This window comes from Papaver somniferum, chromosome 9 (genome assembly GCF_003573695.1).
Source record: "Papaver somniferum cultivar HN1 chromosome 9, ASM357369v1, whole genome shotgun sequence".
Taxonomy (NCBI): domain Eukaryota; kingdom Viridiplantae; phylum Streptophyta; class Magnoliopsida; order Ranunculales; family Papaveraceae; genus Papaver; species Papaver somniferum.
In genome coordinates this window covers 36389211-36407467 of record NC_039366.1, presented here as the reverse complement: position 1 = coordinate 36407467, position 18257 = coordinate 36389211, and the positions used below count along the sequence as shown (strand labels likewise).

Genomic DNA, 18257 nt, shown 5'->3' with positions numbered 1-18257 from the left:
ATTCAACTCATTTTAGATTAAAAATCTTAATTTTATTGATGAATCTTTGAACAATCTTACAAGAAAAGATAAAGGAATCAAGAATAACCACTGCTTTAGATTTTCTCTCTCCTATTTACTTGCTTCTCACTCAGAAAAGATCTCCCCTCTTCCTTTACAACTGAGCGGCTATTTATAGGGAATTACATAGTGGATGACATCTAATCTGTCCTTTATTTTCGGATATGGCTTCCGACATTCTCGCAACCTTACAAATGTTAATCTCGCAAACTCTCTAATTTTCGCAGGATCATCACATTTTTCTCATGATTTAGCTGACGTCGTTTATTATGTCATTTCTGAAATTGTTCTGCGACACTGTTGTGTTGTGTTGTTGATAATTTCGCTGAAGCATTATTGCTGCGAGATTCTGATCCTACATATTGCCTCTTCTCATATATTCTCTGCGAAGTAGAGAATGATGTGAGAAATGTCGCAGTTGTCCATCTCTTCATATTCTGCATTTATCACACGTATCCTTTCTTCCATCTATTTCTTGACACGTCTTCTGTAACCGCTGCTTTTCAACCTCTCACGTATTTTCGTATTAATGGTGTTTATTTCTTCGAGTAAAAAAAATATTCTCTATATATTCTTCTTGCTCTTCTTTCCATTTTCTTTTTTACTTTCTCTTCTCTTTTTATTCTCTCATCTCTGCAACTCTATTATTCTTCCATAAATTTTACCATTGCAACTTTTTCTTCTTTCTTCTTCTTTTAATATTTTTAATTTCTTCTCCATCTCCATTATGTTCCCTCTGTAGATCTTCATTGTTAGTAAACTTTCTTCCTTTTTAACTTTTACAAATTAATCTTCCTGCTGGTGTTTTCCATGGATTCATCGAGGTGAGTTTTCTTTTTTCTTTCTTATGGGTTTTGCTGAAATTGATCTTGCTTACTGCCTTATTTGATGATGTTGCTTATGTGATTCCCATACTGTTGTTATTTCAGCAAAAACGTCTCTAATACCAAATTTACGGTTCAGAACCCTAATATTCCCAAATCGCAGCATAAGATTGTTGTAAACAAAAGAAAGTTTGCGAATCAGAAGGTAGTAAGAAACATTATTATTTTCTAATAACAATATTGTTGCCTCTGTTTCTTATCTGGATTGTGATTCACAGGGTGATAAGGATGCCAACAAACCTCCCAAGAAATCTCGCCACCTTAAAACCGTTGAAACCTCTGTTCCATTCCACTTACTTATCTCTTCAAAATCTCCTGCGACATCTTCGCAAGTTAAACCATTATCTCCAATTTGCGAAAAGGTTTCCTCAGATTTCATTTCTTCAACTGACCTTTCAATGATTGAAACCCCCCTTATTAATCCTTCTGTGAATGAAATTTCTTCTCCTCATATTGATAATGTTTCTCAACCTTCTATCATTGCCAGTTCTCTACCTGAGCCTCTTCCTTTTTCGAAAGAAACCGTGGAAGGAATAGATATTGCTTTCAAAGTTTTGTCTGAGGTCCTGGATGATGGCAAGAAGTCTCCCATTGATCCTGTCAAGTCTGGTATTTGCGAAATTCTGAGTAGTTTTGGCTCTGACAGAGCTGCTTCGCAAACACTTTGGAAAAAGAGTGTAATGCTCTTCGTCTCGAAAATCAAAAGCTCCAGAATTTTCGCTGGATCGCGACAATCTTCGCAAGAAGAATGATGAACTGAGAGGTATGATTTCCTTATCTGTGTCTTCAATTTGCCTTTCTAATGATTTTATCCTTTCCATATTTAATTATCCTTGAAATCCCTCTTTCGCATGTTAAGCCTTAAACCAGAAACGAATAATGGAGAGATATCAATTTGAATCTGCTGTTGAAGAAGCCCGTGTTGATAAAGAGATTTTGATGGATCAATATAACCAATTAGATAACCTCTATTCATACTCTGTTGATCATATAAATAATCTTACCAATGAAAATACCCAATTAGTTCGGAGGCAAGATTTATTAAGTAATGAAATATCTCGCCTCTCTTATTCTTTAACTAAAGCTAATCTAGGGATGGAATCTTTATCAGATGAGAATAAAACTCTATCTCAAGAGAAGCGAATTTGTTTAAATAAGATGGCGATATCTTCGCAACAACTTAGCATCCTTCAGAAAGTATGTGATGACCAAGAACAATCTCTTCGCTCTTTGAGAAATGAACTTAAAGAAGTAACAGAGTCATCTATCGCTGAAAGAGATACACTCATTCAAGGTAGAATAGCTTTAAGTGTAAAGGCGAATCAACTTAAAGAACAATATTCCAAATTAGAAGAATCTTATTCTTCTCTTGCGAAGAAAAATGCCTTTCTTATTTCTAAAGAGAAAATCTTCAGTCTCGACTTAAAGGTTTAGTTGGAGATAAATTTGATGATGCGATGGACCGTTGGGAGAATAGTTGTCTGACCTTGATTCAACACCTTATTTCGCAAAAGGAAGGTAGTCATAATAGTTTGACTGCCTTAACTATCTTTTCTTTGTCATATCTTTTGAGTTCTTCATCTTACTGAAATTTTGTATTCTACTTTTCGCAGAGTCTGAGAAAAATCTTCATTCCTCCATTTCTGTTTTGGAGGCTAAATATGCCAAAATTCGCAAAGAAAATGCACTACTCGTCTCTGTCCTTACTGGTTCTCGCGACCGAGGAAAGAAGACTTGATTATCTTGCTTACTTTAAGGATATTCAAGATAGGAATCATCAGAGAGCACTTCTTCGTCAAGTTCATCTCCGGGCTGAAGTCCTTGTAAATGATATTTTATTGTCCAAATCTCTTCCTCCTACATCAATCGAACCTTTGGAAGTAGATGATGATGAAATTCCTCGTCCTGCTGACAGTGATTATGATTATGAAAGTGGTGAGAGAATAGTCTTTTGGAAGATGGAGAAGAGATCCCTTCTAAGGAAGCAACTGCTGGTGCTAATCAAGATGAAAACGAAAAAGAAATCTCTTCTAAAGAAGTAATTGCTGGCGATAATCAAGGTGGCGGCGAAAAAGAAGTCCCTCTCAAAGGAATTATTGTTGGTGAAGATCAGAATCGAAATGAAGAAGAGGTTGGCGATAATGAGAACATTGGCGAAGAGCGTCCATTATCTCCTTCTACTGGAATTAATACTGAAGCATGAGCTTCTTATCTAGTTCTATCTTCTTGAATTGTTTCATCTTTATTATTTCTTGCGAATAATATTCTTCAACCAACTTTGGAATTAATTTTCTCTTTTAGTATTTTGCTGGCGAGAAAGATAATGCCTCTTGTTTACTGATTCCCATACTTGCCTCTCATTATCTTTCTTGCGAGAAATGATCTGTTATGAATACTTATAAATATTTTGTTTTGTCATGTGGTCTTATTTTGCCTTCCTAATTAAAGGTCTTATTATGCCACCTCTTGTCATTGCGACAAAATCGCAGGACGTCCTTGCACTTTCATGCAAAAACCCATTGATCTTGCCTTAACTTTTTCTTTTGTATTATTGCCTCTTCAGGAATGTTGCGACAATATGATAGGCCTAAATATTCTTGCGAAAATAAAGCCCCATTACATTGCCGTCTTGCGACGAAATCGCAGGACGTCTTCGCACTTTCTCTAGTATTATTTGCCTCTTCAGGATTGTTGCACAAATATGACAAGCCTTAATACCCTTGCGAGTAAAAAGCCTCATGACATTTGCGTCTTAAGACACTTATCAGCTCCCTAATGGAGGGTGCCGCCCTTATCTCCCCCTGGTTTCCCCTTCAAGGAGGCGTACTTCTACCATACAAGGTTAGCTCCTCCCATCCAGTCTTAACAACAACCAGTTTTTTTCGCAGCCTCTTATCCCTTTTACCTATAGGGTTTATGGTTACGAGACTGCACCCTAAGTGGGGTTTTCTTCGGGCCGAGTGCAGTATAAGCCAAGACTTGTCAAGAATGGCAAGGTACGCTCCAGACGCCCCTGGCACTCTTGACTCAACCGTGTACCTCGGCGCCTTGATCAGATTCTGCACTCCTTGGGAGAGTCCTTATTACCTTAGTCGCCCAACCTAAGTCATATGCTTAAGCTGAGAATCCAAGGTGCCTCTCCCGGATGGGCTTTATTGACCCCAAATCTCCATGACTCAGGTTCCGGTGGCGGTGTAGCCTTTCCCTGAGCCATGCAACAGGTACCCCCTTATATGACGTACTTTAGGTCTTACATTTGCCTCTTGCGAAATTTTATTCGCGAACTAGGGTGTACGCCATAAAGGTTCGCCCCTTTCTTTTATGTCATTGTTCTATGATTATCTCTGCGAAAGTTTCGCACATCATGATCTTGTTTTGATATGAATAATCTCGCAACTATTCTTTCAGAATCCATAACTTCTCAAAGCTTCTTACGGATAATATCTTTTTAAGTACAATCTGTTCCATGGTCTGTCAAGTCTATGACCAACATCTCTACCTTCTGGATCCATTAATTTATAAGCTCTCCGTTCCAACTATCTCCTTAATGATGTAAGGTCCATCCCATTTTTTCGCTAACTTTCCACCATTTTCTCGCTGATATATTGGTGTCTCTCGCAGAACTAAATCTCCTGGTTGGAATTCGCGTACTTTGACACGTTTATTATATTCTCGGGCTAATCTTCGCTGATAATTCTCCATATGTTGTAAAGCTCTTTTCTTTTTTCTTCTAATTCATCAAGTTTGCTTAAGATCAAACCCGCACTAAGATTTTTCTCCCAAGCTTCTCTCTTTGTTGTCGGAATAACAACTTCTGTTGGTAACACCGCTTCAACTCCGTATGTTAAACAAAAAGGTGACATTCCAGTAGCTTCTCTTCTAGTTGTATTATAATCCCATACTGCATTATGTACTTGTTCGCACCATGCTCTATGATGTCCTTCTAATTTCTTCTTTAATATATCTGCAATTGTTTTGTTTGTTGCCTTCCTGCCCATTAGCTTGTGGATACAAAGGAGTAGACTTTCCACATTTTATCTTAAATGCATTAAGTAACATTTCTATGTTCTGTCCTTCAAACTGTTTCCCATTATCAGATACCAACTGCGCAGGAATTCCGAATCTGCAAATGATATTTTCGAATATGAATGTAAAGATATCTTTGTCGCGAATATGCTGTACTGCCTTCACTTCTGTCCATTTTGTGAAATAATCTGTTGCGACTATTAAGTATCTTCTTTGTCCAGATCCTGGTAAAAATGGCCCCACAATATCTAAGCCCCACTTTCCAAAAGGCCACACACTGGTTGAAGATGACAATGGTGCTCCAGGTGCATGTATTTTCTTTCCATGCCGCTGACAATCTTCGCAACGTCTTGATATTTGTTTTGCATCTTCGTGCATGTATGGCCAGTAATAGCCTTGCATTTTTGCTCTATGTGCCAAAGATCTTCCCCGCTATGATTGCCAGCATCCCCACTATGTAACATTTTTAGCACCTTTTCTCCTTCTTCTCGTGTCAAACATCTGAGTGATGGTCCATTAAAGGATTTTCGGTATAGCCCATCTCTTAATTCATAATTCGTTGCGCGGCTTTTTAACTTGTGTGCTTCCAATCTATTTCTTGGTGTTTCTCCTTTCGCCAAATATGCATGAAGTTCTGTTCTCCAATCTGCGATATTGTTCGTTTGTTCTCTTCTCACCGTCTATTATCATCACGTCACTTCTTCTCTTCTTATTGATTGATGGTGACAGAAGTGTTTGTATTTTTATGCATCTCGCAGTTGGATCTGTCATCATGCTTGAGATGAAAGCAAAAGCGTCTGCGAGTCTGTTATCCTTCCTTGAAATGTGCCTCCATTTTATTTTTGGGATTTTCGCTGACAATTCTTCAACGAGCTTCTTGTATTTCTTCAAGGATGGTTCATTTGTAGTGTACTCTCCCTTTATTTGGCGAATAACTAGCTGCGAATCACTAGTGATCCTGGCATTTTCTAGTTTCATTTCTATTGCGAACTTTAAGGCATGTATCACAGCTTCATATTCCGTTTCGTTATTAGTGGATGCGAATTCCAATCTGAATGAAAAAGCCATCTTCACTCCTTCTGGCGAAATTAAAACAATTCCAACTCCATTGCCTTCTCCATTTGATGATCCATCTACCAATATCTCCCATCTATTTGGTTCTGTTAATAAGTCTTTTGGATCTCCGTGTTCTTCTTCTATATCCATCATTTCTTCTACCGCTTCATCTTCTTCTAAAGGAAATTCTGCCAAGAAATCTGCAACAACTTGTGATTTTGGTGAAGACAAAATTTCATATTTAATATCAAAGTGGCCTACTTGTGCATTCCATCTCTCCACTCTTCCTGATCTTTTTGAATTCTTCATCACTGATTCAATTGGTACTTTTGTTAATACCAAATGTGCGCTTGAAAATATATGCGGAGCTTAAATGATGCATAAACTAATGCTAAGATTAGCTTCTCAATCTTTGAGTAATTCTTCTCGGCAGTATTAAAAGTTTTGCTAATGTAATAGATGGGTTTCTCCACTCCTGCGTCTATTCGCAATAACACGACACTTAATGCATGCGGCGTCGTCGCAAGATAGATTAATAATTCTTCTCCTGATTCTGCTTTTTGTAAAATAGATGTATTCATAAGATGTTCTTTGATCCCTTGAAAAGATTTTTCGCATTCATCAATCCATTTGAATTTCACACCCTTTTTGAGTATATTGAAAAATACTTGCATTTTTCTGATGATCGCGAAATGAATCTCCCTAGCGAAGCTAAAAATCCATTCAAATTTTGTACATCTTTTATTGTTGCTGGTTTTGGCATGTCACGAACTGCTTGCACTTTTTCTGGATCAACCTGTATTCCTTCCTTTGATACAATGTAGCCTAAAAAATTTCCCGATGCAACTCCAATGGTACACTTCTCAGGATTCAGTTTAATGTCATACTGTCGCATTTGTTCAAAAATCTCCCTCAGGTCCTATACATGGTCTTTGGCTTATTTACTCTTTACTAACATGTCGTCCACGTATGCTTCTAATGTTTTGTGTATCCATTTCGCGAACACCTTCTCTACCATTCTTTGGTATGTTGCTCCCGCATTTTACAAACCAAATGGAATTTTCATGTAACAATATAAACCTCTAGGGGCGAAAAAAGAAGTATGCTCTTGATCTTCTTCAGCGAGAGGGATATGGTTATATCCTTTGTACCCATCTAAAGACGATACCCTATCATTTCCCACTGCCGATTCCACCATTTGAGGAATATTTGGTAATGGAAAGCTATCTTTAGGGCAGGCTTTGTTTAAAGCAGTGAAATCTATGCAAATCCTTATTCATTTTTTTTTTTTTGGAACAATGATCATGTTCGCTATCCACTCTGGGTATTTAGCTTCTCTTATAATTCCTGCATCAAGCATTTTATGTAGTTCTTCTTCTATTTGGGAATGGTAGGCTGTTGCGATTTTTCTTATTCTTTGTTTAAATGGTCTCACATTCTTGTTAATCTCCAGCTTGTGACATGCAATTGATGGATCTATTCCCGGTATCTCGTCCATGCTCCATGCGAAAATGTCTTTATATTCTCGCAAAAGGTTAACAATTCTTTCTTCTTCTTCTTCTACATCCATCTTGGTTCCAATTCTCAATATTAGAGGTTCTTCTATAGTCCCAACATTTCCTTCTTTTGTTGGTTCTGCGGCAGTGTAACTGGACTTGGGTTCTCCCGTTGGTGTTGGTTCTTTTATTGTTTTCACAGGTCCGTCTCCTTCTTCCGAAATTTCGCTGGGTATTCCCCTACCTTCTTTTGCCCTTATCGTGTACACTCTAAATTCTTCTTCTTTCTTTGCCTCCTTTGCCAACTTTCTGCGAAATTGTTTCTTTTTTGCTCGTCCTTCGTAATGCTTTACTTCAATTTGATGACATAATTTCGCATTGTTAACATCTCCTCTGATTTCACCTATTCCATTTGGTGTGGGGAACTTAATAGATTGATGCAACGTTGATACTACAGCTTTTATCGCATGTATCCACCACACATAATGTCACGTGTTTCGATCTCTCCTAGTAGAATTCGTACCACTATTTCTCCTTTAGGTTGTGTTGTGGATTTTCCAAAGCCATGAATAAGATATGTTGAACTGGACATTTCTTCATCTTTAAATCCTGTTCCCCTGAACGCATGATAAAATATTATATCCACTGAACTTCCTGTATTGACTAAAGTTTTACTCAATGTCCATTCTTCCGTGGATTTTATTGTTGTCCCCTTCTCTTTTCGCGTAATACGCACTGTAATAACCAATGGAGATGTGTGGTTCAAATTTTCTTTTGGTATTTCTGCCGCCATGAATGTGATTTTTTGCTCTTCCAAATCTTTCAAGGGTGATGTCTTTTCTACCGCCATAACCTTCCTTCCTTCAAAATATCTTTTATGTATCCTTCCTTTGATGTTTTCATGGAATTTATTAACCATTGTTTTTGTTATCATATTACACTCCAACCTTTTGTCATCTTCATTAACTCTAATAATTTTTCTTTTAACTGGTTCACTGATTTGTTTAATCACTTTCTTGATTGGAACAATCTCAACAACAATCTTCAACTTTCAATCTTCAGCGTCCCTGTTTCTAGCGCCATTATGTAGTTGCAGGAAATCCTACACTACACCCCTCACAAGATTTCATTAACATTCAACTCATTTTAGATTAATGATCTTAATTTTATTGATGAATCTTTGAACAATCTTACAATAAAAAAATAAAGGAATCAAGAATAACCACTGCTCTAGATTTTCTCTCTCCTATTTACTTGCTTCTCACTCAGAAAAGATCTCCCCTCATTCCTTTACAACTGAGCGGCTATTTATAGGGAATTACATAGTGGATGACAACTAATATGTCCTTTATTTTCGGATATGGCTTGCGACATTCTCGCAACCTTACAAATGTTAATCTCGCAAACTCTCTAATTTTAGCAAGATCATCACATTTTTCTCATGATTTAGATGACGTCGTTTATTATGTCATTTACTGCGACACTGTTGTGTTGTGTTGTTGATAATTTCGCTGAGGCATTATTGCTGCGAGATCCTGATCCTACAAAAGGTATGTGGAGACTAAGACTTATCTATCACTCAGAAGCCTATTTTATTATATTTTATCTCCTATTGAGACAAAAGTCGTATATCGATATATACTTTCATATCATACACATTTGTTATTTCGAGTTGAGTATAACTCGCTTATCTATTTCTCAAAAAATGTGTTGGTAGCTTTTTTCTTTAGCTACATTCATCATTATTCTTGACGAGTTTATTTGAAAACAATTTATTTGTTGGAAACTAAATAATAAGTCAAAAGATGATCATGTGGAAATTCCCTTGAAACATCTTACATGATTTGTGTGAGACAATCATTTGATGTTGATTTGGAAAGTTTCGTATTGATCATTCGATCACTTGAAAATTGCTTATAAGCTAATGGTTTATGCGAGACAACCATTTCCGTCTTCTAAGAATGCTTCAATGATTGAAATGAGAGTTTAGAACTAAAACCATGTCTGGAAAACATCACAGTATGCGTACTAAGTGTACAAACTGTGTTGGTATGATTCAGGTCCGGAAACCAAGTTTGCATACAGTGTGCAAACGATTTTAACTGAGAAGTCCGGTAACCAAGTTTGCGTACCAGTATGCGAACGGTTCTACCTGAGTTAGGTCCGGGACGACAGTTTGCGTACCTGTTTGCAAATTGTTGGATAAGACCAAAGTCCGGAACTTTAGTTTGCATACCCGTTTGCAAACTGAGTGGTTAAAGTTCTAAAATCGGTTAAGTATGTTTACATACTCATGAACAAATACATTTATGAAATAAGAAATGCAATCTTTTCGAACCGTGGCTTAATGTTCATGAACTGATTCTTGTACTTTGTACATTATGAATCAATCTGATTTTGCTTCAATTGGATCATATATACTTCTATGTGATAGTCAACAATTGAAAAACTGTATGAAACACAATTAGATTCATTTGATTATCTTTTATGATTGGTTGATCATCATAGTAGATCTAGATGTGTTAGTTGAATGTGGTTAAGGAAAAAGTGTTCATATAGCTAACTTTGGTTAACTATTATTGAGCCAACTCAATATACACATTTAGGTACGGTTACCCATATCTAAACGAAAGTATACTTCATTTATGTGTGACAAGATAAGACCATCTAACGGCGGAGAGATATTGCTTTGGTTTCAAGAAGACTTAGCTTATATCTTAAATCAAATTTTCATCTAACGATAAATATGAAATGATTTGTTTCTAGCAACTGGGAATCCTAATCCCCACATCTCCTGTGTAATACTAGTTGCGACTAGAGTCGATTCTTAACCTAGGTTTTTCCTAAAACTATTATAGGTTAATGACTTGAAGACTTCATTGGGATTCTGAAGCCAGATCCAACTATTTTCTCTGTAGTTGCGTATTCTGATCTTACTTGTTCTATCGTGTTGAGTACTATCTTCTCTAAGATTTGTTTGAGATTTATCTCCGATAGGTAAGATATAAAAAGTAATCACAAAGCTTTTTGTCTCATTCTTTGTGATTCCACAATAACTTCTTCTACTACCATATAGTTAAGTTATTGTGAGGTGATTGATATTTCTATGTTGTTCTTCGGGAATATAATACCAGATTATCAACTGGTTCATGAGCACTTTGATTTATCATAATACAGAACAAAACGTCATATGTATTTATGTGGGAGACAGATTTATCCATCAGAATAGACATTTCTGTAGGAGACAGATTTGTTTATAAGTTGTCGACTTGTGGGTGAGATCAGCTAAGGAAATCAAGTGTGTAGAGTCCCGCTAGAATTCACAGGCGTAATAAAGCGTGACTGTACCTTGATCAGTGTGAGATTGGTTAGGGCTCGATTACATTCCAGTCCGAAGTTAATTTGTAGTAGGCTAGTGTCTGTAGCGGTGTAATACAGTGTGGTGTTCAAATATGGACTAGGTCCCGGGGTTTTTCCGCTTTTGCGGTTTCCTCGTTAACAAAATTTCTAGTGTTTGTGTTATTTCTTTTCCGCATTATATTTGTTTATATAATTGAAATATCACAGGTTGTGCGGAGTTCAATCAATTGGGAAACCTAAACTTGTTTGTTGGGTAGTAATTGATTGACACTTTAACATTGTTTTTGATACCGTTCAAGTTATTTCTCATATCAATCCGGCTCACATATTCTTATCTGTTTGATTGCAGATTGTATTGAGAAATATAGATACATCTCTTGGATATATTTCCTTGATTGAGTCTGACTGTCTAGTGGATTCTCACGGAATTATATTGAAGTTAGTCCATACAGATTTCCGAACAAAATATTGGGTGTGGTTGTTAGACCCAAGCTTTTTCAATTGATATTAGAGCAGGAAAACACGCTAAGACCTCATAAATCTGTGTTTGAAGCAATCTGATTGTGATGGACGAGTCTATCTCTAATAACGTACCCGGTCAAAAATTACCAGATGATTTTCAAAGCTTGGATTCATCTGAGAGAACTGTCCCATCTAAGTCAATATCTAAACATTCTCTTGATGTAGAAACTGTTGATTTTGAAACACGCCTAGAACACAGCTGGATGAACTTTCTGATGAAGGTGATTCAGATATTGATAGAGATGTAGATGAGGAAGTCTCAGAATATGTTAAGCTATTGGATTCGTTGGAAAAGAAGAATATGACAACTTATCATGTCACACCTCTTATGACTCCTTGTTGTATCCCTGTATACGACAAAGGGTGCCCATATCATGTTACTATCAGTCTTTAGTAGTAGTCATGTGTAGTAGTAGTTAGTGTAAGAGGGAGCGCCTTTATCAATGTAAGAGATGGCTAGATGAGAACCACCTGGATAAGTGCTGGCCGTTGGATTAGTTGGGCAACTTAGACTTATAAGGTATGGGTCAGTCTGTATTATCGAATATCAATTATCAAATAGAACCTTGTTCTTCATGGCCGTGTTTCTTGTGAACTCAGATTTGGCCTGAATCTTTTGATTTAGGAGGTGTTTATCACCAATCTTATCCTTCTGTTTGTCTATTTGTTGTAGGAATACAACAATTGGCATCAGAGCCATTTCTTTCCTCTAAAATTGATCCAATTTTTTTTTTTCATCATGGCTTTAAAGGATGTTGAAGCAGATGGTATAGAAACTCAAATGTTCACATGATAAATCGAAACAGAGCTTACAAATATATGTAGTTTAGTTAATACCTTAAACAAAAAGCTTGATACTATGATGAAGATGTTTGAAAGATCTCACTACAATCAACAAACTCCAGAGATAGCAAGTGGATCTCATAAAGCTGAGATGGGTGATATCAAAATTTCTCAATCTATTTTGATGATGAAAAAGCCTCTTAAAAATCAGTAATAGTTGCATTGGTTCCTTCCACTGTCATTGAAGTAGGCGATTCTTCCGATGTGGAGTTGATTTCTTCTGTTACCGGTGAAGAAGATGATTCTCTCAATTTAGGGTTGATTTACCCATATTTCCTTCATGAGAAGAAGGATTTGTCTATTGACGAGGTTCTCAGTATGATAAGGTGGAGAAAAATGATGTTATTAAAGTCACCATATCCAGTGAAGTTCATCGGCAAGCAACGGCATGAATGAATTTAGGGTGCAAAATTGCTTCAAAATTTTTGACAGCCAGTGGCGGAACCAGTATTTTAGAAGGGGGGGGGGGTAAATTATTTTTTTTCCCGCTACAATATTGTTACTGTGATCTAGTATGGTAGAGAATGGCATAAAAAGTAGTTTGTGAGATACAAAACAGGACTGTTACCATTTTATCGCAGAAAGTGTTTTCACCCTTGCTTCAATCATGGTTGTCGAAACACCCATTCTTTTAAAGCAACCTGCATTTCTAAGATAACAATGAAATTGTCAGTTGACGGACCAAAGTTTGATTTCAACTGATCATTCTGGGAAACCTTCATTATTATTGAGCTAAAGTGAACACCATCAATACAAAAAAGTTTTCATTATATATAATATAATAGATGTAGTAGTCAGGTTGATACAAATATACAAAAAAACAACAGATTTACCAACAAAACCCATCAACCAACATTTAGATCATCATCTATTCCTTTAGTTTTACTTTTCGATCCTTTCGAGCAATAAACAAATCAATTATCCGATCAATACTGATTTTTCGTGCAAGGATACTTTCAATGTTTATCATCATGCAATCTCTAAGAAAGTTTGCATCCATTTTGTTGCGGAGAGCTGATTTAACATTTGACATTGTTTAAAAATACAGTTCCGCAATTGCTGTAGAAACAGGAAGAGTTAATATAAGACGAATCATCCTGTCAACTAAAGGATAAACATATGCGTTTCTTGTTTCCACTAGACGTCTACATAATTCAGCAACAGTTGATAAGTTCTTAAAACCAGCATGCTTGACTACATCTTGCCCATAGTGGTATAATTCATTTCTCAAAGTATGTACCTCTTGTCGACTGAAATCGAGAGGATAAAACTTTTCATCTAAAGTACAAAGATTTTCTACATGGAATGCTTTGAAAGATTCTCGAGGATCCAAACATGAACAAAGAACAAGTAACTCCATTGTATCCTCAGGAAACCTTCCAACTAATTCCGCGATCTGAAGATCAATTGCAGCATTAAAAATATCATGGTGATAATGATGATCTACATTAATGTTATCACGCTACTGGCAAGAATGACCTGTACCTTGCATATAAGGTGCAGTCATATCAGGGATGTCGATACCATGTTCAATGCAAAATAGGCACACTGTTTCGATAAAAAGTCGATAACCATCTTCATCTGATCTTAATTTATGAAGTAAAAGCTTAGTGTTCAAAACTAAATCCACGGCATTGACTATGTCTTGTTTTTTCTTTTGAAGTCCTTGACATAGTATTTCAGTGTATCCCATTATCTTATATACTAGATGTAATACAGAAACAAATTTAAATTCTTGCATTTTTTCTAAAGTACTTTGTGCTTGACCTACCCCACATGTCTCGTTAGGATCACTTGTACTAATATCTTCAATAGTTGTATAAGCTGCATCAAACTTATCAATCAAACTTCATACATAACCATAATGAGAACTCCAGCGAGTATCAGTAGCTCGTGGCAATGTACCTATTTGATTAGCCCCTCTACCTGTCTCAAGATCACCATTAACCAACCTTTGGTTAATATCATATTGTTGAGCATCTTGGAAAGATCCTAAACACAGTGAAGAAGCAGTGACAAGATTAACAATATTATTTAACATTGAAAAGAAGTCCCAAACTCTACCGTTTTTTCAGCTGTGTGAACAAGAGATAACTGTAGCCTATGTGCAAAACAATGAACATAGTATGCATATTTACAATCTTTAAGAAACAAAGCTTTTAATCCATTCACTCGACCTCGCATATTGTTAGCACCATCATAACCTTGTCCTCGCATGTTTTGAATAGGAAGATTATAACGATTAAGAATATCAGTTATACCTTTTTTTAGAGTTACATCACAAGTGTTTTTCACACGTTGAATATCGAAAAAACGTTCTTGAACATACCCATCACTATCCACATACCTCAAAACTAGCACCATCTGCTCTTTATCTGAAGCATCTTTAGATTCATCCACAAGTATGCAATATTTCCTATCTCCAATTTCTTCACTAATATTGTCTCTGATTTTGTTAGAAACAATATTCAAAATCTCTTTTTGAATAGCAGGCGACGTATAAGTAGAATTTTTGGGAGCATTTTCTAGGACAACCTCTTTCACCTTGTCATTGAGTGTGGCGGAAAATCTAACCATCTCAATAAAATTACCACGTTTCTTTGAATTTTTCGACTCATCGTGTCCTCTAAAAGGACACTGCTGAAAAGCGAACCACATGGCACATTGAACCGATATTGTGAATCTTAACCTGTTTCTCCGTATAATCTCTATCGACTGCATACGGATAATAGTGGAAATATGTTGTTGTGGATTCTTTAAATTCTCACCCGCTTCACAAGATGTGAAGTGTACAGAATTGCTACTTCCCATGTGTGCCAAAAATGCACATTTAGCTCCATTTTTAAAGTTATGCCAATTTCTAAATCCTTCAAAAGTGTACTCTGGTCTTCTTGGTGGATTTTTCTCAAATAAATAGCAATAGAAACAGAACACAACATCTTTAGCTTTAGAATATTCTAACCAATGAAATTCATTAAACCACTTCGCAGAAAATCGACGGTCTTGGATTCCCATTGGAGTACCTGGATACTTAGCAAGTTTTATTCTAATACGCCCCATTTGTAGATAAGCTCGGCGAACTTCATCACGTTTGTTAGCTGGATGCTGCATTATCGGTATACGTAATCCAGGATCCCGTTCTAAAGAAGTAACATACGCACTATCGTCAACTTCAGGTACGATTCGAGTATCCAATTCTTCAAGATCAGTTCTTCGAGTACCCTCAACTTCTTCAAAATCAGTTCTTTGAATACCCTCAACTCCATCAGTTCTTTGAGTACCCTCAACTTCTTCAAAATCAGTTCTCCGAGTACCCTCAACTTCAACAGTTCTTCGAGTACCCTCAACTTCTTCAGGTTCACAATTTACAACTGGAACTTCATGATTTCTAGCAGATGATGGAGACGAAAACATCACACTACTAGTTGCTGCTTCAATAGTTTTGAAAAATTTATGCATAATATTAGTAGCTCTTCCACGTTTAGTCCCTTGACAAGGAGTAGACATTGCAACCTGTAGTAAGCATCACAAGTAACTTGTTATACAATAGACAATTTCAATAATTTCAATTTTCATCAATTCAATTCTCAATTAGAAGTCTAAAAGTAGAAAACCCAAACCCTAGAATTAAAATTTCAATTTCAATTTTCAATTATCAATAATAAACATCAACATAATTTAATTCTCAATTAGAATCAACCCCTAGAAAACAATTAACAACCTTGAGTTTTCACTTCATTCAAAATCAGTAAAACTCAAATACCTAATTTAACACAAAACAAAATAGCTTTTAGGAATTACAAACTTATAGAATTACTCTTGATTGACATGTTGATCATAAATAAGTAAAGAAGAAAAATTATTACCTATTACTAATGATCGTTCATAACCCCATTCAATTCCAGCCACGAATTTCGCTCACTTTTTTTATCGTTGTTCTGTATTCTAACAGTAACAAAAGCACCGATTGGAACATGGAACATTAAAATAGGTTAGACACGTAACTGGGCTTGGATGCTTTGACTAATTGGCTTGGACAACTAGTCTCTTTAATCACTTGACGGACTTTGGTGGACTAATATGATCGAGGGGTGGACTAAATTCCTTTGACTGGTGGACTAAATAAAAAAAAAATTCAACTAAAGGGTGAATTATTAACTTGTTCTAGTTTTATGAGAAAAAGGGTGGGGTTGGGGGGGGGGGGGGGTTACATAATACTTCACGAGATTCCTACAACACTATTCAAGTTATTATTAGACAACCAGGTGCTAATGCAATTATGTATCATCCTCGCACTGTTTTTTTTCTTCCATTTTTATGTACTTTATGCATGCTGCCGTCAATTATTAGGGCTTTGTAGTGAGTCAGGACAATTGGAAATGCTACCGGATGTTAGAAAGGCTAATGAATTTGGGTTACTGATTACTTCGAAGGAGTTTATTTATCTTTTGGTGCTTAAAATCTAGTCTCCACAGTTGTTCGACCTCGGTTGTCTCATTGGAAACTTAATCTTTTTCAGCATCCTCAATTGCTTAACCTCTGAAATCTTTTGGCAATTTCTTCTATAAGAGAGAGTTAGGTTGACAGTTAGAAACCCAGGTCCTCATAGATTACTTGCAATTCAGGCCTTGCTCGTGGTAATTAAGATTCTACACAAGTTGGTCAGGGTAGAGTACTTGAGCTGGAAGTTCAAATTCCATTACCAACCACTTATGAAGATTCTACAGTTCCTTAGACGTTGTGAAGATTATGCACATGTTTACTGTTGGTAACCTGAGATAGAAAAGATCAATTGATGAGGGGATTTCTGTGTTGCACTACCTGGTGTTGCCACCTAATGTCGTATACCCGCTGTGACGAGAAGAGGGCTTGGAAACTCAGTTCTCATCCTTGAGGACAAGGATGTTTTCAGGGGAAGGAAATGTTGTATCCCTGTATATGAGAGAGGGTGCCCATATCATGTTACTGTCAGTCTTTAGTAGTAGTTATGTGTAGTAGTAGTTAGTGTAAGAGTGAGCGCCTTTATCAATGTAAGAGAGGGTTAGATGAGAACCACCTGGCTAAGTGCTGGTTGTTGGATTATTTGTGCAATTTAGACTTATAAGGTCTGGGTCAGTCTGTATTGGAACGGAATCGAATATCAATTATCAAATAGAACCTTGTTCTTCATAGCTGTTTTTCTTGTGAACTCAAATTTGGCCTGAATCATTTGATTTAGGAGGTGTTTATCACCAATTATATCCTTCTGTTTGTCTATTTGTTGTAGGAATACAACACTCCTCTTTGTGGAGAAAACAAGAAATTGAAAAGGATTTACGGAGGTGTTTATGTTTCGAATTGCTCTTGGGAATCGATCCTCAAAGATTCTGAGGAAAACCTGAGTAGAAAGTCACTTGAATGTGATAATGTTTATCAAAAATATTTCTTGTTGGAAGACAAACTTGCAGAATATTAAGCAAGGATTAACTCTCAAGAGAGCTGTTTCAAAGACAGAGAAAGTGTTTTTCTCTCTCGAGAAAAGCAACTTGAGGCTGATTTAACAGCTGCTCTTGATAAAATCAAGATGTTGGAAGAGGACTTGAAAGATTTCAATACTAGTTCAAACAAATTAACCACAATGCTAGGAGAAAGTAAAAATCATTGTGATATACGAGGATTAGGATATAAGGGAATAAGTTCTCCAAGTACTAGCAAAGAGGTAAAATTTGTCAAGGCTATTGATTCTTCTCAACAAAAGGTTTCCACTGACGGAAAAAGTGAAATACCTTCATCAACAGTTAAGGTTCGAAAGATCAAAGTATATCAACCTCCAAAAACAACACATACGAATCCGGGTAAGAACATTACTTATATTTGTCATTATTATGGAAATAAAGGTCACCTGGAAAGGAGATGTCATTTTCATATAAGGAATGAGAAACTTAATGATGTTCTTATTTGAGCATCACAAGAAGTTGTGAAACCAAGATCATATGTTAAGGATAATCCCCTTAACATTACAGGTTCTAAC

General features: G+C 36.4%; 1 protein-coding gene across 1 annotated transcript; it reads right to left on the bottom strand.

Annotated features, from left to right (window-relative positions):
* Positions 1–13283: 13283 nt before the first annotated feature.
* LOC113311789 lies at positions 13284–15754 on the bottom strand. Its single transcript, XM_026560586.1, has 4 exons — positions 14425–15754; positions 14153–14239; positions 13733–14071; positions 13284–13690 (listed from the first exon to the last, which is right to left on the bottom strand). The coding sequence occupies exons 1-4, from the start codon at positions 15752–15754 to the stop codon at positions 13284–13286; spliced, it is 2163 nt and encodes a 720-aa protein (XP_026416371.1).
* Between the last annotated feature and the right edge of the window lie 2503 nt (positions 15755–18257).

What these genes read in the sequence shown, in the direction of transcription:
- LOC113311789 (XM_026560586.1), bottom strand. Translation starts at nt 15,754, where the DNA reads ATGTCTACTCCTTGTCAAGGGACTAAACGTGGAAGAGCTACTAATATT. An exon ending in TGGTGCTAACAATATGCGAG is followed by an intron (nt 14,240 to 14,424) that starts GTCGAGTGAATG and finishes CACTGTGTTTAG; the next exon opens with GATCTTTCCAAGATGCTCAA. An exon ending in TAGAGGGGCTAATCAAATAG is followed by an intron (nt 14,072 to 14,152) that starts GTACATTGCCAC and finishes AGTTTGATGCAG; the next exon opens with CTTATACAACTATTGAAGAT.